Source organism: Centropristis striata, chromosome 24 (genome assembly GCF_030273125.1).
Source record: "Centropristis striata isolate RG_2023a ecotype Rhode Island chromosome 24, C.striata_1.0, whole genome shotgun sequence".
Taxonomy (NCBI): domain Eukaryota; kingdom Metazoa; phylum Chordata; class Actinopteri; order Perciformes; family Serranidae; genus Centropristis; species Centropristis striata.
The window spans coordinates 17525862-17547715 of record NC_081540.1 but is presented as its reverse complement, the minus strand read 5'-3'; the positions used below and the strand labels follow the sequence as shown (position 1 = coordinate 17547715).

Below are 21854 nucleotides of genomic sequence, written 5' to 3'. Positions count from 1 at the left end.
GACCCCGTCACCATACCAGCCACTTATCTCCTTCTTGCCCATCAGGCGCCCCGACCAACCAAAGGCACTATAGCGACCAGGATCACTGCATGTTTTTGTGAGAGGTCCCTGTAAGGGGAACCTCGGGGGACAAGGGGAGAACATGCAAACTCCACATAGAGAGGCCCTTTTGCTGACCCCAACCAGCCCCACGGGCGTTGGAGACATGGAGGTGGGGACACGCCTCCCACACCATCCCTGCCGGAAACCAAATCCAGGACCCTCTAGCTGTGAGGCGACAGCACTACCGACTGCGCCACATTGCCCCCGTTACAGAATATTTCTGTATGATTTAAAAATATATATTTATATTCTATTTTCCTATGATCTCCCTAATTGTCTTTGCTCTGTTTTAATACAATAAACGTCTTATTCTATTTTAATTTTGACATCGTCCCAACTTTCTGGAATTGGGTTTGTAGCTTCAACCAAAGTTTCCCGTCGCTAACGTTTTGTTTAATAAGCTAGCTCTAACTTTAGCTGCGTGTTGTCTTCAAAGTGTGTTTACTTTTTTTTGTCTTGTCTTGGCGATGTTCTGAAGCAAGTTTTTGCCTCAAAGGACTGAAAAGTTTTTAATTTTATATTAGCAACAACACGACGGAGAGGCTCAAACAAAGGAGTCTTCAGAGGAAACATATCAAAGGCTGCTGTGCATTTGATTTATTTATGATTTTCGTGAATACATTTTCTCATCAGTCGTACGCTGATACACAAACAGACTTAATTATGCACAAACACCTCGGACTTTCTCTTTTATCTCTCCGATAAATCAAAGTTCCCATTTCTTGTCAGTCAAATTACAACAAACAACATTTTGTTGTTAGCGAAGTTTGTCAAATCGAACAAAAAATAAATTTGAATCGTATAAATTCAATCAGTTTGACACGAACAAAAACAAACACGAGAACAAAGAGAGCGGCGGTGAAACGAGCACGAACAAAGCGATTCCGTTGCAAACAAAACTAATTATCATAAAAATTTGAAACTGGAATAAAGTTGAACTCCCCAAACGCCGCGCAAAGAATAATTAATCCAGCAAACAAACAAACAAAGTGAAAAACAAGACCTCCTCTGCGGTATTGATCAACTTTTTACTTCGGATCTGTTTGTGATTCGAGTCTTCACAGTAGCACCAGACTCCCTTTAGAAAACGTCTCTTGGTTCCGGCATTAAAAGGTCAAAAGTCAACCGAAAGTCCAAAATTCACTCTGTGACAAACAAGAAATTATGTTCATGAAAAGTTAAGTTTTTTAGTTTTTAATGCTTTTTTCTATCAACAGTGTTTCACTGTGAAAGATCACGACTTCATTCTGTCGTTGTTTAACTCGGCGTTCAACAGTGGAAGGAAACACAAAGCTAACAAATGCTTCCTAATGCTAACAAGTGATCAAATCTGCTAACAATGCTAAGAAATCCTAACAAATGCTAACAATGCTAATTTAACAAAATGATTGAAAATATTAATGATAATAATAATAATAATAATAATAATAATACGTATTATTATTCTTATAAATAGAATTCAATTACAAATACAAATACATATTTATCAATTATTAAACAATTATGAGAATGAACAATGAACATGAAATAGTAGGTTTGTTCACCCCTTCTATCGTCTTTCAGGTTTATGACGTAAGGGTTTGTTTACCCCTTCAGTGATCTTACAGGTTGATGGTCAAATGGTTTGATCATGCCTTTGATTGTCCTGCGAGTTGATAATCAGAAGATTTGTTCACCCCTTCGATCGTCTCATCGGGTTGATGGTCAGAGGGTTCGTTCACCCCTTTAGTTGCCTTGCATGTTGATGGTTGGAGGGTTTGTTCACCAGCACTTGGCAGTGGGCAGCAGGGAGGGCCTGACCCTCCTTCCAGGGTTGAAGATGTCTCTGACCTCTGTCTCCAGACGAACGCCGGGCACCTTGAAAATGGACACTGCTGGAAAAACAGATAGAAGAAGGAGATAAGCTTTTTCGGGGGAAGTGGGGGTGGTCTGTCACATGCTGTGTTAGCATGTAGCCCTGTTAGCATGTACGGCTGCACAATGAATCGAATTTTAATCGTGATCACGATTTTGGCCGCCACGATTAAGCAGTGTTGCCAACTTAGCAACTTTGATGCTATATTTAGTGTCTTTTCAGACCTCCTTAGCAACTATTTTTCAAAAAAGCGAGACAAATCCAGCGACTTTTACTGGTGTTATTGGAGACTTTTGGAGACTCGTTCTTACTCTTCTTAACAAACCATGGGGGGCGAGAACGAGTCAAAGCTGCACAGTCCTCCTGCAGCAGTCTTTCCCAGCTGCAGAGCCGGAGGGGATGTTAACCCCTTAGCGTCCAGTCTGCAAATTGCTAACAGGCTAACAGTTATCTGTAGCAGTACAGTGTGTATGTGCTGCTGCTACAGGAGGTGTTCACTTAGCGATCTCTGTTTGTTTACAACAAGCACACACTAAAAACTGTTCCTATTGTTTGTTTAAAAGTAGTGCAATAAAAATACAGATGTTTTCCCTAACATGATGAATAATCGTGATTACAATATTGATCAAAATAACTGTGATTATCATTTTGGCCAAAATCGTGCAGCCCTACTTGGTAATTTAACTGTCTTTAAAGGATCCTCAATTCATAGTGTTAGAATAATTTTTTTTTTTTTTTTTTTAACCTTTATTTAACCAGGTTTTGTCCCATTGAGATCCAAGATCTCTTTTTCAAGGGAGACCTGGCCAAGAACGGCAGCACATAGAACGTTTCAACACATAGTCACAAACATTGGTCAACAATACAAATACATACAAAAACAATTGAATTGAAAAAAAAATGGTTAAAAGAGTTTGCACTCAAATAAAACATCTACACTCCTGAAGTCTGGATGTGATGGAATTTGACATGGATTTGAAAACATTTAGTGATATCAGGCTTTGGAGTTTGAGCTCTTGTTGTAATAAGTTCCAAGTATTCAGAGCTGAAAATCTAAAAGCTTTCTTCCCTAACTCTGTTCTGACATTAGGAACCTTAAGATGATAAAAGTCCTGGGAGCGGAGACTGTAGGCCCTATTGTTCACGGTTAAAAGGGAAGATAAATAAGATGGAGTCATCTGAAGAATAGCCCTATAAATTAACTGGTACCAATGGCTGAGCCGGCGCACATATAGAGATGGCCAATTCACTTTACTGAATAAAACACAGTGATGAGTTTTAGCTAAACTTAACTAAACTTAACTAAACATTGTTGAAAAAAAACTTGAAGTAAACACTGAAAAGGTTTCAATACTGGCTGGCATTATCACAGAGGGACAGTCAGAATATTTTTCTCTTTAAATGTCTCCTTTCTGCATCTCTGACTAACAACATCAGCCTGTACAGTATGTACAGAGTCCTGATCCCACATGAAGCAACATTCTGCACATTAAATGACTGTAAAAACATCATGCGGATATTTTCCAGTCTGGTTTCCACACATATATGAAACAACTTGTACGTTTTTGTAGACTCTTCCACATTCCTGTTCACACTAAAAACTATTCCTATTGTTTGTTTAAAAGTAGTGCAATAAAAATTTTGATGTGTTCCCGAACATGATGAATAAATCGTGATTAATGATCGTGATTACAATATTGATCAAAATAATCATGATTATCATTTTGGCCATAATCGTGCAGCCCCAGGTGGAGGTCTTACTGTCTCTCAGGTGCATGATGGGTGGAGGCAGCGTGCTGAAGTACGGGTGCTGCATGGACTCCTGTGCTGAGATCCGGTCTGTAGGGACCACCTTCAACATCCTCTGGATCAGGTCCTCGGTCTTATAGGGCAGCTGTTCCAACCTAATCAAGATCCACACAGCAGGCTCAGTGCTAACATGCTTTATTGGCTAGTCAATAAAACATATTGGTAACACATATTCAACATTAATTAGTTGCTTATTAGCATGCAAATAAGTAACATAGGGTGGATTCGGGTAATGTGGGACACTTGGTTTGGCTGGTTTATTTCCTGCTTAAAGTAAATATAGTCATCAAAACCTTTACTATTGGTCTACCATGGGTGTCATGTGACTGAAATTACATAAAATATTTTTAAATTTAGAAAAATATAACAAAGTCAAAATTGCAAAAAGTGTCCCACATTACCCGAATTCACTATATTGGCTCTTAATTAGTCATTATTAAGTAGTTATTACTGCCTTATTCTGCATGGCCTTATTATACAACCAGTGAGACATTAACTAAGAGTTTTCCCTCAATAACATCAGAATTATTGGTTATTAGTAGTAAGTAAGGAAGTTGTTGTGTATGAGTTATGATCTTACTATGCTTTACTTTGTTTGGACTTTATAAGTCTCTATAGTGGTGAACGACTTTCATGAAGACTTTCAAATGATTTTTTAAAACACAATATGATATGAAAAATGAAAGTGTTTTAAAAAGAACATTATAAAAACTACTAAAGAAAATACACAAATAAAAATAGATGAAGGAAAAAAAAATCAAATAAATGATACAATATCAAAATAATTGACAAATTGACCAATAATAATAAGAAAATAAATTGATACTAAATACTGAATGTACAATATTAGAGTCAGGAATTTCATAAAAAATAGTACATTTTGAAAAAGTTAATGAATAAAATAAAATAAGGATTTAAACAAAATGGACTGATTTATTGATTGAAATATATATTACAATAAATAAAAAAATAAAAATATCATCTTTAAAATAAAAAGATCACTTTGCGCCAATGTTAGTCTACAAAGTAAAGCATATTAAAATCATAACTCATATACAACAACTAGCTTACTTACTACTAATTAGCAATAATTCTGAGGTTATTGAGGGAAAACTCTTAGTTAATGGCTTACTGGTTGTATAATAAGGCCATGCAGAATAAGGCATTAATAACTACTTAATAATGACTAATTAAGAGCAAATATGTTACTTATTTGCATGCTAATAAGCAACTAATTAATGTTGAATATGTGTTCCCTAATATAAAGTGTTACCAACATGGTAAAATGATTAAACTGCACCTTTTCCAAACGGTCCTGAGCTGTTTGGGTTTGGAGTGGAGGAACCACTCTGTGAACAGAAAACAAACAGAGAAACTGGTTGGAAATCTTTCAGTAATCCTCTGAATTTAAACCTAGCGTCATCATAAAGCTGCTGATCTCACTCTTTCTTCTTTTCTGTCCAAATGTCCAAGAAGAAAACAATTTAAAGTGTTTCCACATTGATCATCTGTTGAGTTTCATGTGTTATTGTGTGATGTCGCCCCCTGGTGGTGTGATACACTGCAGACAGCTCATCTATCAATCAGTGATTAATCCCATGTCTGACATATTAAAGTAATTAGTAATTTTAGTAATTATGATACTAAAAAAATAAAATAATAACAATAATAATAATAATAATAATGATAAGATAATAATAATATAATAAAAACAACATTTATAATAATAGTTTTAAAAAATAACAAATAAAAAAAATAACAGTAATATTCAAAATCCAGTATGAATTATTGAATGAGCTGTTCACACAGACGCTCAAATTATTTTTAAAAAACAATATGAAAATATATGATGAATGAAAATATATGATGAATTATTTTTTTTAAAACACACTAAAAGACATTATAAAAATACTATACCCAAAAGAACAATATTTATAATAATAGATAAAAAATATAACAGTAATATTCAAAATAGAAAAAGTAGTAGTAGTAATTATGATAATAATAATAATAATAATAATAATAATAAAAACAACATTTATAATAATAGTTTAAAAAAATAACAAATAAAAAAATAACAGTAATATTCAAAATCCAGTATGAATTATTGAATGAACTGTTCACACAGACACTCAAATTATTTTTAACAAACAATATGAAAATATATGATGAATTATTTTTTTTAAAACACACTAAAAGACATTATAAAAAAATACTATACTCAAAAGAAAATACACAAATAAAAAATAGATTAAGGGAAAAAAAATGAAATAAATGATTTAATACCAAAATTAAAAAAAATATTTATTTATATGACCAATAATAATAAGATACGAAATACTGATTGTACAAAATTACAGTCAGGAATTTCATAAATAATAGTACATTTTGAAAAAGTTAATGAGTAAAAGAAAATAAGGATTTAAACAAAACGGACTGATTTATTGATTGAAATATATATTATGATCAATAAAAAAATAAAATAAAAAATGATGTCCGGATTGGCTGCTGGGGGTTTACTGACCTGGTTTATAATTGGGCAGCTGGCTGATTCCAGGCCAGCTGTCTTCAGAGGGGACGCCCAGGACCTCCAGGGACACAAGACTCTTATTTAAAATGTCCATTTACTTTTTTTTTAATTTTCTGTCCAATTTAATAAAACCATTATTATTATTATTATTATTATTATTATTATTATTATTATTACTATTATTATAAAACCCATAATAATAATGATTATAATAATAATCATTATTATTATTATTATTATTATTATTATTATTAATCATTTGCTAATCCAACAAATAAAAGTTGGATTAAATGTTCCTTATTAATTCAATATAATTGAATTCAAAAGAAGAAAACACCTTTCCTTCTTTATAAAATATAACAATAAAAATAATAATATTATATAAATAATAGTACTAATAAAATAACAGTAATAATAATATAATAAAAACAATATTTAAAATAATAGTAATAAAATAAATAATAGAAAAATAACAGTAATAAAATAAATAATAATAAAAAATAACAGTAATATTCAAAATCGAAAAAGTAGTAGGAGTAATTATGATATTAAAAATAATAATAATAACAGTAAAAAAAAACTGACTGTCCAGATCTTCTGTAGTTGTTCGAAGACATCAGTGACTCCCGGGAACGCTGGAGTCCCCTGCAGCATCTCTACGAAGATACAGCCTGCTCCCCTGGTCACAGACACGTTGATTCAACAATGAAACAATCATCATGTGAAGAAATATAGCAGACATGAACAATAAAGGTCCTAAAAGTTGATGAAGACGTATGCTGACCACATGTCCAGAGCGGTGGAGTAATCTGTGGAGCCCAGCAGGACGTCGGGGGGGCGGTACCACAGCGTCACCACCTCGGAGGAGAAGGTCTGACTGGGGATGGACTTGGACCGAGCCAGACCTGAACCCAGAAACAGAAGCAGGTGAGACACTTTATGAAAGTCCCCAAGATATTTGACATTTGTGCCTCTGTAAGTGGCGTTCCTGACCAAAGTCTGCCATCTTCAGTTCTCCCAGGTAGCTGATGAGCAGGTTGTGAGGCTTCAGGTCTCTGTGGAGGATCCTCCGGCTGTGGATGTAGCAGAGAGCTCGCAGCAGCTGGAACATGAAGAGCTGCAACAACAACAGACAACACCTTAAACCTAAATACCACCTTAAAAAACAAATAAAACTAGCTTAAAAACAGGCTATTTTGTCCATTTTTTAATCCTTTTCGTGTCTTTGTAAGTCATTTTGTGTCTTTTTTGGTCATTTGTGTCTTTTTTGTGTCTTTTTTGGTCATTTTGTGTCTGTTATTCTATCTTTGTTAGTTATTTTGTGTCTTTTTTTGGGACATTTTGTGTCTTTTTTGGGTCATTTTGTGTCTTATGTGTTTTTTTTATGGTTATTCCGTCTTCTCATTTAGTGTCTTTTTTGGTCATTTTGTGTCTTTTTTCAGTCATTTTGTCTTTCTGTGTCTTTTTTTTTTTAGTAATTTTGTGTCTTTTTTAAGTCATTTTGTGTCATTTTGTGTCTTTTTGGTCATTTTGTGTCTTTTTTTAGTCATTTTGTGTCTTTCTTTTATTTTAAGATTATTTTTTGGGCATTTTTGCTTTATTGAAAGTGATAGATAGAAAGGGGGAGACAGAGGGGAGTAGATGCGGCAAAAGGACCTCAGGCCGGATTCGAGCCCGGGTCCACCGCAGGAAGGACGCAGCCTTAATGGTACACGCTCTACCAGTGTGAGCCACCGGGACGCCCCTTGTGTCTTTTTTTGTAATTTTATGTCTTTTTTTGTCATTTTGTTTCTTTTTTAGTCCTTTAGTCCAACATAAAATGTGATTTTGAATCTTTTTTTAACTTTCAAAACACTATCATGCTCAATAAAGAATTTTAAATGTTGCAAATGTGAACAAAGTTGTCAAATATAACATATAAGTTCTATCATTTTATACTAAATATATTTGAGCTTGTCTCCAGTTTTACTTTGTATATCATCATCAAACTGAAACTGGCCTCATGGAGTTTACAGCCAGAACTTTAGAGGTAAACTTACAGTAGGGCTCCACGCTGCTTTGTTTTCTAGTCTGGATGGAGGCAACAAGTCTGGATTTGGAGCTTTTGGAGACTCCAGAGGGTTAAAGCTTTAAAACCACCAGAAACCTAGCCTGGCTAACACCAGACTATATCACAAATTAGATATAGTCTTTAGACCACCTATTCATTTCTCCGTAGAGGAGGTGTGGTTTACGATCGTCCAGAGCCGTTTATTGGGCGATACGAATGTCTATCATAAGCGTCTGTACATACCTCTTAGCCAATCGTATCAGTTATACCAGATGACGTATGTAGAGACGATAGAAATTTGACGAGGAAGCATCAAGGAAGAAGAAGACTGATGTTTACACGATGGCGCCGAACGATTATTGCCGTTTGTGCAAGATATATATGAAGGAAGACGGACACTCTACATATGCACACTCTTCAGACATATATTTTTCCAAAGAAACAACAACAACAACCCTCCATCAAGGCGATCAATGGCAAGGCGACCACAACGACCGGGGTCTCGCTAAATCCCGTTAGCTTAGCCACTAACGGGGCTAGTTGGTAGATTAGGCTTTTGCCAAATCCTGTTGGAAGCAAGGCTAAAACATCCTTTTTGGTGGTGATAAAGGAGTGTAAAGCCAAACGTTGTTCTTCTTTTAAAATAAACTTTGGCTCTAAACTATCTAGAACACTGTCAACAGCTAGATCCAAAGAGAGCTTGGCGTCTGCTGCAGCCATGTTGGATCCGTTAGCAAACTACAAGCTTCCATCTGTCCAATAGTACGCGTCATCGTCTTGCCGTCCCTCCCCGTTCTGATTGGATACCAATAGCAGAGCTAAAAATCGGACATGGACACCATGCTGCCTTGCAGTTCAAAATGAAATTGAGCGCGCAAGGCAGCATGGGTATACCCAGGCTACCAGAAACCTTAAGAACATCTCAAACCAATGCGTGTTTCAGATATGAACTGATCTGGAGGTTTTGTGTTTGAGGTATGAACCGACCCGGACGTTGTGTGAGTGCAGTCCTCCGGGGTGCTGTCTTAGATACTGGGCCAGGTCTGTCTGCTGCAAAAACACCAGAAGAAGAAAAAACACATCAGAAAACAGAACTAAACTAACTTTGTTTCTTATTATTTCATTACATTTCATGGATTCATTGAATAATGGATCATTTCTTTAAAATAAAGTTATTATGTATTACATATAAGTTAAACTGCTGTTTTGACCCCAGTATCCCTGCAGTGCCCCCCACAGGCTGACCCCAGCATGTTTCTCACCACGTATTCAAAGACGAAGGTCAGAGACTCTCGGGTGTGAATGATGTCATGGAGGACGACGATGTTGGCGTGTTTTAGACCTTTGAGCAGAGACGCTACACACACACACACACACACACACAATTTCACCTTAGAAACCCCATTACCACCTTTAACAGATTAAACTTTTAAACCCCCATAAACATTTAAGCCACTTTAAATAATCCCCAAATCAGCGAAAACCTGAATGCCGACTAATTATATCAAAATACCACCTAAACCATCCTAATACCACTTTAAATAACCTCAACCCACCACTCTCGTCTTTACAGACATGCCCAATTTAGCCTGACAACATGACATGTTTTTTGTTTTGTTTTGTTTTTACAGTCTGTGAGTTGCATAAATCGGGTATGACTGGAAGGCCGGGTATCACTTATATTAGTCAGTGAAACTTGACCTCAGTGTATAAAATGAGCTGCTGTGACCTCTAGGATAATCACAACCACAAACAAGAGACCTACACCAGTGGTTCTCAACCTTTTTTCAGTGATGTAGCCCCTGTGAAATATTTTTCAGCCAAGTACCCCCTAACCAGGGCAAAGCATTTTTGGTTGAAAAAAAAATCGACTTAAAAACACACATTAAAAAAACACAACTATTTCAAACATTTTAAATGTTAATAATCCATGACTTAATTTATTGCAAATATTTCTCATCACTAAAATGTAGTGATTCAAACTAATGTAGTAAAAACAGTGACCATATAACCATTTAAAGCTCTAACTGCTACGCTTCAACCACAACTCCACCTTTGAGTTTTCAAGTGATTGACAGGTGATGCCAGGTGGCATATGACAGGTTGGGTCCAACCATCCTGGTAGGGGGGACACTCTGGGTTTTTAGGAGAATGAAACTGAATAGCCTACTGAATATAAAATTAATGTTATGAACTTATACTTATATTTTCCTAAAATATTTATTAAATAATTATTTTTAAAGGTTTTTTGCATGGATGCTACTTTTTAAATGTATATTTTAAAATCTCATGTACCCCCATTTGAGAACCACTGACCTAGAGCATTCAGAGGATGAAGGGCTTTCTGCAGTATATTGACAATAAGGAGGTTACTCAGCAGTTTATGGTTTACATAGTTTAAACAAAATACCTTCAAATTGCAGTTTAAAGTGGAATGTGCAAAATGAGTTCATGGAGTAAAAACATACTGTAAAACGCGCGCGTGTGTGTGTGTGTGCGCGCGTGTGCGTGTGTTCTTGTACGTCCTACATAGTGGGGACCGGAACATGTTTTCAACCAACAGAGTGAGGACATTTTTGTGAAGTGAGGACATTTCGGCCGGTCCTCACTTCTTTAAAGGCTTGTTTGAGAGTTCAGACTGTGTTTTAGGGTTAAAGTTACTATTATATTTTTAAATGTGATATGGAATTAGACCATATCGCATATATGGATATAGTTCAATCTTTTTTCTTTCTTTCTTTCTTTCTTTCTTTCTTTCTTTCTTTCTTTCTTTCTTTCTTTCTTCTTTCTTCCTTCCTTCCTTCCTTCCTTCCTTCCTTCCTTCCTTCCTTCCTTCCTTTCTTTCTTTCTTTCTTTCTTTCTTTCTTTCTTTCTTTCTTTCTTTCTTTCTTTCTTTCTTTCTTTCTTTCTTTCTTTCTTCCTTCCTTCCTTCCTTCCTTCCTTCCTTCCTTCCTTTCTTTCTTTCTTTCTTTCTTTCTTTCTTTCTTTCTTTCTTTCTATATAAATGCTGCCCTGACTAGGGTTTGGCATATTTAGTTATTTTGTAATGTTTGTCATTCTTTTATCATATAAATATATTTACTTCAGAAAAAGATTGGCCTATTTAATTTCATAGACTATTTTTATTTAAGATATTTTTTTTATTTAAATGTGCACTTTATGGAGCTTCGGTATTAATCAAAGGTACTCCTGTTGTTATACGGTATTTATGTTCACTTAAATAAACAGTTTCAATAAAACTACTTGTGACATGTTATATTTGGCTTTGACTGAACATTTGCTCTCACGTTGTGATAAAAATATCGTGATATATATCATATATCGATATTCAGCCTAAATACCGTATATCGGGATATGACTTTTGGTCCATATCGCCCAGCCCTATGGTGAAGGGTTAGGCTAAGGGGCTAGGGAAATCACTATTCCAATTCCCCTCACAAAGATAGAAGAGTACAAGGATGTGTGTGTGTGTGTGTGTGTGTGTGTGTGTGTGTGTGTGTGTGTGTGTGTGTGTGTGTGTGCTAATCACCTTCTCTGATGGCAGTGAACGGGATGCCCTCCTCTGTCTTCATACGGATCACCTTCAGAGCCACCAGCTGTCCGTTTATCCTCCACAAGCAACATATACAGTCAGTAAAGCAAAATGTATACATGTAAAAGTATGCTGAATAATGCATACAAGCCGCTGCTGTTTGCAAAGTACTCTGAATGAACTACTACTGATACACTGTAAAAGTTTATTTTTCCAGAAATTACTGGAATGTCATTATGTAATTAATTACTTTTCTTGTTTTTCTTCATTAAGTGCAAAGGCCACAAATAGGTAAATTACTTTTATTACAAATATTAACCATAAAATGGAAGTTAAAATCTATAAATTAATATAATGGTACATTGTAGATTTTTTGGTAAAAATACAAAAAAAATATTATAATTAATATTATAATTATATTACTGAATGTAAAATTAAGGCAACTTCCTGTTTTCTTACAGTAAAATGGTACATTTAATGTAAAAAAATGTTTAAAAAGAAATTGTAAAAAATTCTGGCAGCAAAAGTAGCCAAACATTTACAATCATATTAAAATAAAAATACCTTAAGTTATTCTACGGATATGAATTTAAAAAAATACAGATATTTGTATATTATCAGCATTTTAAATTAATTATCTGTAAAATAACTTGCTTCCAGTTTTACTGAAGTATTCTACTTCTTCTGCCGTACAGTATAATTATACCAAAGTGCAGTACAGTATATATATATATATATATATATATATATATATATATATATATATGACTACTGACCTACTGATTCCTTTGTAGACGGAGGGCGTACGCTCCCTCACCCAGTTTTTCCAGACTCAGGTAAGAATGAGCTGCTCCAAACTGGAGACCTGGTTTCTGATCAGAGGACACAAAACTTTAGATTTATAGTTAATGCATATTAATAATAGATATTATGCATAAAACATATAAATAACATATAATAAATACAGTATAGTAGTAATAGTTAAAGTATAATAATACAAATAGGAATAAATGAAGTAAATTAATGACACATATAATAAATACAGTACTATGATAATAAAGTATAATAATAATAATATAATACAGAATTTAAATAGATAAATGAATAATATAATACCGTATAATAATGGATAACGTACAATAATAAATAAATGATATTAATTGCAAATATAATACATACAGTATAAAACGTTAAAGTATAAAAATAATAATTTATTTCTAGATAATTTATATTTATGAAACAAAAATTACTTACAAAACATTCTGGTCTGTTTTTTAATGTGAATTTATGACTTTGAACAATTTTTAAAAATGTTAGAACTCTTTAAAAACATATACAGGCCCTCCTGATTAAACAGGTAAGTATTTACTATTATAATTAGCTTTATTTTAAAATATATACTTGATTACATACAGATTTCCACCATGGGGAGCAGAGCATTCAGCCGCTCTGCTCCCCGCCTCTGGAACTCACTACCACCCCAACTCAGGAACATTGACTCACTCCCCCATTTCAAATCACAACTCAAAACACATCTGTTTAAAACTGCTTATTCCCGTCTGATGACTTTTACCCTGTCCAATATTGTATTGTATTGTTATTAATTCTGTGTATTTTATTGTATTTTATTGCTGTTTCTTTTCTATCCTTTGTACGGTGTCCTTGAGTGCCAAGAAGGCGCCTCCAAATGTATTATTAATTATTATTATTATTATTATTATTTCTGAGCTGTGGAGTTTGTCTTACCCAGGTAAAATGGTCCTCACAGGTATTCCCTCCCAGTGGGTCGCTGTTGCTGCGTCCTCGCTGCACTCGGAACCGCCTGACCTGCAGGGTGTGGAACCAGTGAGGCTGGGACCCAGAGTGGGACTGGTCTGGATCCAACTGGAAGACACAGACAGAGACCAGATCAACAGGACCACCAACCACCAACCTTAAAAACGTGTTAACTGTGCTTTGAAAAGACATGAGTACAGTTACTCAGACAGAAGTACTCAGACAGGAGCACCATTACTCAGACAGGAGTACAGTTACTCAGACAGGAGCACCATTACTCAGACAGGAGTACAGTTACTCAGACAGGAGTACCATTACTCAGACAGGAGTACAGTTAATCAGACAGGAGTACCATCACTCAGACAGGAGTGCAGTTACTCGGACAGGAGTACAATTATTCAGACACGAGTACCGTTACTCAGACAGGAGTACAGTTACTCAGACGAGAGTACAGTTACTCAGACAGGAGTATCATTACTTAGACAGGAGTACTGTTACTCAGACAGGAGCACCATTAGTCAGACAGGAGTACCATCACCCAGACAGGAGCATAGTAATTCAGACAGGAGTACAGTTACTCAGACAGGAGTACCATCACTCAGACAGGGGTGCAGTTACTCAGACAGGAGTACCATCACTCAGACAGGAGTACAGTTATTCAGACAGGAGTACCGTTACTCAGACGAGAGTACAGTTACTCAGATAGGAGTACCATTACTCAGACGAGAGTACAGTTACTCAGACAGGAGTATCATTGCTTAGACAGGAGTACTGTTACTCAAACAGGAGTACAGTTACTCAAACAGGAGTACAGTTACTCAGACACAAGTACAGTTACTCAGACAGGAGTACCATTACTCAGACGAGAGTACAGTTACTCAGACAGGAGTGTCATTGCTTAGACAGGAGTACCGTTACTCAAACAGCAGTACAGTTACTCAGACGGGAGTACAGTTACTCAGATTGGAGTACCATTACTCAGACAGGAGCACAGTTACTCAGACACAAGTACAGTTACTCAGACAGGAGTACCAATATTCAAACAGGAGTACAGTTACTCATACAGGAGTACAGTTACTCAGACAGGAGTACCGTTATTCAGATATTACTTAGACAGAAGTACAGTTAGACAGGAGTACTGTATTTGTAACCGGAGTTTTTGTCAGTACCTCAGGAGTTTGGAGGGAAGTTGAACTTCTGTTCTTTCTAAAGCTGAGCTCCTCCATCGTCATCTCCTCCTCCTCCTCTTCTTCTTCTTCTTCTCTCCTCCATTTCACCTCCTCATCCTCCTCTTCCTCTCCACAGCAGCACCTCCTTACCCACGACCCGGCGTCCCTCACCCACTGGTATAAGTCCTCCATCTCTCCTTCTCCTTCTTCTTCTTCTCTTGAGTCTCATATGACTCACATGGTTGAGGACGAGCAAACAGGGTCCCATGACCATCTCTGTCTCCCTTCAGAACAACAGTGTCCATTCAGCCCAGAATGAGTGAGTGCTGCCCCCAAGGGGCCACTGACAGGAACTACAGCACTGAGCATCACACACTGAGGAGTGTGACCACCAGTAACCACCATAACACATTTTATTGAGAAACACCAGATTAAATATTTGAATGTGTATTCTTCTCATCATATTCTGTCATTACTGATAAAATACAAAAGATAACATCTGTGTGTTACAAAAAAAATGATGGATTACGAGCATGGATAATAACAAAATATAAAATAAAACAAAACAAAAAATAAGCATGAATGAAATAAAATTTTAAATTGCAAAGACATTTTTTCAACAAAAATTAAACAAAATACAGTATAGTAATAATAAAAATAAAGTATAGTAATAATACATATTATACTGTATAATTGATATATATATATATATATATATATATATATAATACATACAGTATAATAATAATAATAAATAACTGTTGGATGGATGGATTTCATTCAGTCCTCCTTAAAGAAACAAAAAACAAACAACAAAAAACAATCGACAACTAAAAACAACCCAAACTGCAGCAGCGTCTTTTTCAGCTGATAATTACCTCCACAGAGTCACATTAGAACCCAGTTTACAATCTACAATGTAATTTAGGAGACGCTTTTATCCAAAGTGACGTACATTTGAGGGATCATACATCACAAGCAAGGATGAAGTCAAGAAATAACACAAGAATTAGCAAGAATAAGTGGCATATACTACATTGAATCCTGCTAGGATGTAAGTGCTTTTTGGACGTAAGTGTTTTTAAGTAGTGAGTGCAGATTTTTTTTGTTCTGTGTGTTGATTATGTGTGTAGGTGTTCAGTAAAGAGTTGGGTCTTCAGCCTCTTTTGGAAAATTCAGAGGGATTCAGCAGATCAAATGGAGTTTGGAAGTTGGTTCCACCACCGGGGCACTACAGAGGAAAAGAGTCTGGTTTGAGACGTAGAGCCCTTCAGCGGCGGAAGAGCCAGACGTCTTTCACTGGGAGAGCGTAGTGGGCAAAAGGGTTTGTGGCCCTGAACAAAGGATTTCAGATATTAAGGAGCTGTGCCTGTTGCTGTCTTGTAAGCAAGAGACAAGGCTTTGAATTTGATGCGGGCTGTGACCAGGAACCAGTGCAGAGAGATGAGGAGCGGAGTGACATGTGCTCTCTTGGGCTGGTTGAAGACCAGACGCACCACCACATTCTGGATCATCTACAGAGGTTTGGCGGTGCATGCAAGGAGTCCTGCCAGTAGAGAGCTGCATTAGTCTAAATGAGTTGTCACAAGGGCCTGAACCAGGAGTTGTGTCAATTGCTCGGTTAGGTAGGGTCTGATCTTCCTGATGTTGTACAAGGAGAATCGGCACGATCTGGCAATTGAGGTTACATGAACTTTGAAGGTCAGTTGGTCATCAATCATGACACCCAGGTTCTGTGCAGAGCTTGTGGGTACAAGTTGCATGGATCCAAGCTGAAGATTGATAGGCTGATGTAGGGCTGGCCGGGCCGGGATGACTAGAAGCTCCCTCTTAGAGATGTTGAGCTGGAGGTGATGTTATCCAGGTGGAGATATCAGCAAGGCAGCACAAATACGTGCTGAGACTGTGAGGTCTTTTGGTGGGAAGGACAGGAACAGTTGGGTATCGTTGGCGTAACAGTAATATAAGAAGCCATGATTGCGGATGACTGCGCAAAGTGAAGTGGTGAAGATTGAGAAGAGAAGGGGGCCTAGCACTGACCCTTGAAGCACCCCAGTTGATAGCTTTAGTAATTTGGACACTTCCCACTTCCAAGATACTTTAAAAGATCTCCCTGAGATGTAGGACTCGAACCATCTGAGGGCCGAATCTGAGATACCAGCTCAGCGAATGAAGAAAGGAGGATTTGGTGGTTGACAGTGTCGAAGGCTGCAGAGAGGTCCAGCAGCAATAGAGCTGATGATTGACCAACTGCTCGAGCCAGACACAGTGATTCTGTTACAGACAGGAGTCAGTCTCAGTAGAGAGACCCTGGTTGAAGCCAGACTGATTTAGATCGTACAGGTTGTTCTCAGCAAGGAATCTGGAGACTCGGTTAAAAATTGTGCGCTCCAGTATTTTTGATAGGAATGGTACGAGTGAGACAGATCTGTAGTTTTCCAACTGATCTGCAGTCCAGTGTTGGTTTCTTAAGCAGTGGAGTCACACGTGCTTGTTTGAATGCGGTGGGAAACACACCACTTGTCAGTTAGGAGTTGATGATGTGTTGCTGAAGGATTTACTGCCGTGAAAAATGGTTTGTAGATTTGGTGTGGGAGAAAGTGGCGTCAGCAGAGAATGCATTTGGTGTGGCTGTGTTTAGGATAAAGATGAGTCTATGAACCACAACTTGTAAACAGAAAGACAGTAGATTTATTTAGTCAGAAAAAAATAAACATTCAGTAGATTTACTTCTGTAGAAACACGCAACAGAAGGAGAAACTCACTTTCAGTCTTCTGTTGTTAAAGAAACAGAGTGAAGCTGTTAAATCATCAATGAAGGTTTCATTTATCACCTGCCTTCCACCTGCTGTCTGTGGACCAATCAGCAGCTGGCAGAATGATGACATCACTTAGCGACCACAGGTCTGTTGAATGAGCCCGGATTTAAATTTCATGAAAATACAAATAAACCATGATTAAACCAACAAAGACATTGTATATGGGAACCTTCCTCCCCAAAATAGTAATAATAATAATAATAATAATAATCATCAATTATGAATAAAATAATTTTAACAACAATAGTAATCAATTATTTTGAGTATTTCCAACATGTGGAGGTTGTTTTCTGACTGTTATTCTTTATTCTGCCACCAGATGGAAGCAAAGTCAGCAAGTTATTCATATTTTTTCACAAACTATTTTAAAGGAACATTTCAGGAGCATGACAGAAGCCGTTAGTCTGATATTTGTTTTTCTTCAGCAGTTTGAAAAATAAAGACAATAAATAAAATAATGAACTTTAAATTGAAATATTTTAATATCTTTAATTTATAAACAGTTTCTTATTCCTTCAGGGTTTTTTGACTTAAATAAAATCATATTTTATAATCCATCACCTTTTCTGTGGCTGTCTAGTAAGTGTTGATGGTAAATGTAGTAAACTAATGCTATAAACTCCTCAGTGCTGCCTCTCTCTGACCTTCCTACATATTCTCATATCAAATCAGATTCTTAAAACCGAACACCTCCTGAGTTATTTCAGCATATTAACCTTGTTATCTCATTGTTAACTCAAACTTCATCCAAATTGGACTGAAACAAAATAAAACTTTTTAAAAGTTTGTTTGATATTGTCAATTGTGCATCAGAAACCGGTCCAGACAGATCCATTTCATCAAGCAAGAAGTTTCTGGAATGGGACCAAAACCCATGTTACAAAGTGAGGTGCAGGGTAACAAAGTGAGACTTGGGGAGGACAAAAAAAAATCAATAAAACAGTCTTTTGCTTTTAGCCTCTAAGGAAAATGAAATAAAATAGGAATCAAAACTGGTCACAGGTCACAGCTCATATAGTTGTCGCTCTCCCTCAATCAGTCCAATCGCTCAGTCATTTCATTCATATATATATAGTTAGAGAGCCTCCCTTGCCAGTTCAAACTGGCCTATCAGGTCAGCACTATAAAATGAGAGGTGCCAAGGTTAAACATAATTATACACTGTTTTTCTCAGCTTGCTCAACAAACCCCATTTATTTATTGTTGTTTGCACTTAAAAAAAACATACAACCATAAAGAAAGTACAGTACAAGAAACAGATAAAATGTGCAGGAAAGATTTTTAAAAAGCCCAAAGGGCTTATAAGCGACCTTCCCTCTTAAACCTATACATAACTATACTTAAATCACATAGCTAGATGAAAATAAAAAATACAAACAAAACAATGGTACAAAGGTGATAAGAACATCTGTGGGGATTTTTTGAGCTTGGTCTTAAAAGTATTTAAAGAGGAACATGATTCTGTTTTTTAGCTCATTCCACAGCACCTTGATAGACAATTGAGAATTTAGCAACAGAGGTCCTACAGAAAGGAATATGTAAGTCATTCTTTCTTCTTGTAAAATGCGCATAACAATGAGAATTAAACTCAAAGTAACTTTGAAACAAATTAGGTAGAGTTGGTTGCAGTTCTAAAAAGGATTTCTGAAATCTATGGATTGCTTGTAAATGAGAATGGTAAGTGCTCGCCCAAATTATATTACAGTAAGAGATGTAAGGATAGATTAAACTGTAATACAATGTTAGAAGTGTGCCCTTTTTCAAATGGTGCTTAACCTTTTTTATAATGCCCAACAATTTTGAAACCTTCTTACAAACAAATTCACAATGATTTTTAAAGAGTTTTTCATCAATAGACACCTAAGAACTTCACTGATATACACTGTAAAAAATGTATGTAGATTTTACGGTGAAAAACTGCTAAACCGTGACAGTAAAAGACCGTAAAATGATAAATGAGTTAATTCAGTTTCAGCAAAAATGAAACATCGTAAATGTATATAACAGCCAAATCAGTATTTTTTACAGTTTTGTTTTTTGAAACATATATTACTCCACTGTAAAATACACTGTAATATGTATTTAATGTAATATATATACTTTATATTTTTTCTCACTGTTAAATGTTCTAAACACCATATCTCTAACAGAAATATACTGTAATATTTAATGGTAAACTCTTTCATTTATGCGGCATTTATAAAGTATTTCTTGTCGATTATGTGGCAAAACAGTGTTTCTTTTGATGGAAAACCCTTTTATTTACACAGTAAAAAAAATTAAATAAAATTGCAGTCTTAAATGTGAAATCAACAGTGCTAATATGTTTTTACCGTAACATTAAAAAAAGTTGCACCGTATTTATTACAGTAAAGCTCTGGCAACCACAGCTGCCAGTTTTTTACCGTAAAAACAACAGGGTTTTTTTTTACAGTGTACATTTTGGCTCTGTCTGCATTGTAATTCTTGTTCTTATTTCTAAAAAATAAGAAAGTTAGATTTTTTGACATTGATTGATAACTTATTTAACTGAAACACAGGTGACAGTAAACTTGAAGCATTGGCAAGATCATTAACATATATAAAAAAACAACAAGGGTCCTAGAATGGACCCTTGTGGGACATCACATTTTAGTAAATTTCATTTCTTCAGTATGGAATCATCAATATTAGACAGCTTAAATAGCTGTAATTTTCCTTACACATCCATTGAGATGCAAGAACCCACATACTCATACAGCACATAAAACAGCTGCAGCTGAGGCTGCTTGATCTTTAAACACCAGGACAAGATGGCCTCCACAAAATTTGTATTTCTAAATGAATCCCGTAACCATTTTACACATAATAAAGGAAACAAAGAAGAATGTTTATGAGTCTGTCCAACTTTCCTTAAGAACAAGGGTTTAAGCTAATAGCTAGTGAGTTGGTGCTTCCTCACAACCCAAGACCTCCAGTTTGAAAGGGCCCTTCAGGGTCAAAGGCCATGAAAGAAGGGCAAAGGACGGAGAAGTTTGATTTTTATACTTTCATCAGCAGTGGGCATGGGCACTCTGTTGTAGCACTTCACCGGCTCATCCATTGAGGAAAATTGATGCCTGGCGATGCAGAAGATGCCGTCCAAAACCTGGACCTTAACATGTTTGTTCCCCTTCATGGTCTTCACAGAGATTGAGAAGTCACTCGAAAGAAAAGGATAGTTAGTCTAACCAGCAATGTTTGAACTTTCTCAAATCCCCCAAAGCCTTCTGTCACTTCACCTAATTGCTTTAATTCTAATCATTCAGATTGCTCAATCAATCAAATGTGATACTCACTGATGACTCGCTGTTTCGAATCAGGAAGTCTCCGACTGCCCCTCTTTTTGTGAGCTCCTGGTTTGCCTTGTACCGTTTCATCCGGCCAAAGTACCAGCTTTTGCCAATGAGTTTGTTGAAATGAGGGTGGTCCATCTCAGACCTTAACGGGTACGACTGGATGGTGTTGAAGACACTGCTGCCAGCTGATTGGCTGTTTGACCCAATCTCACACGCGAAGGATGCAACTTCGTCTTCGCTTACCTCTAGGACGTGCTTAGATGGAAACCAGCCAAACTGCCCATGCGATTTGCCCCGCCACCAGCCATTACTGCACTTCTCCACGACAAGGACCCACGACCCCATCACCAGGGTCAGTTCGTCTTCATGCTCGGCTGTGTAAGCAGACTTAACCACCATCGAGATACTTGGACGGGAATGCTTGATATATTGGACGGGAATGCTTGTCTTCTTGCTTGCCCTTCTGAGGCCTGGAAAAAATGAGTGAACCAGACTGTTTGTTTCCATTTCTAATTCCAATTAGCACAGATACATAAATCATGACTTAACAGTAGAGTTACTGTGTGTAACATAGCTGCAGTTACAGTAGAGTTACTGTGTGAAACATAGTTAAAGTTATTGACTGGAAGTGCAGCTGAAGAAACTGGAAGTGGCCTCAGCTGCATGACTTGAAGATCGAAACACGTAAATTCAAAACATTCACAAATTTTACCTGAAACAAACTGTCTGGAAACTGAAATTAACAAAGTGAAACTAATATAAATGGAGCTTTTAATACATTTTACATCTCAGTTTTCTCAAGACTGACCTTCTTTTTTTCCTTAAAACCATCTTGGCCACCTTTATCGTGTCTTGATTGTAGCATTCCACCATCAAATCCACTGTCGTCAGTCTG

General features: G+C 36.4%; 1 protein-coding gene across 1 annotated transcript; it reads right to left on the bottom strand.

The window, feature by feature from the left end:
• Positions 1 to 714: 714 nt before the first annotated feature.
• cdk15 (cyclin-dependent kinase 15) lies at positions 715 to 21076 on the bottom strand. The gene is given in 14 exon segments (XM_059327570.1): positions 715 to 1976; positions 3719 to 3861; positions 5067 to 5115; positions 6291 to 6354; positions 6882 to 6975; positions 7081 to 7201; positions 7290 to 7413; positions 9334 to 9396; positions 9609 to 9703; positions 11876 to 11955; positions 12655 to 12677; positions 12679 to 12750; positions 13625 to 13762; positions 20960 to 21076. Coding segments are annotated over 14 exon segments (1260 nt in total). The 5' UTR covers positions 21041 to 21076; the 3' UTR covers positions 715 to 1863.
• Between the last annotated feature and the right edge of the window lie 778 nt (positions 21077 to 21854).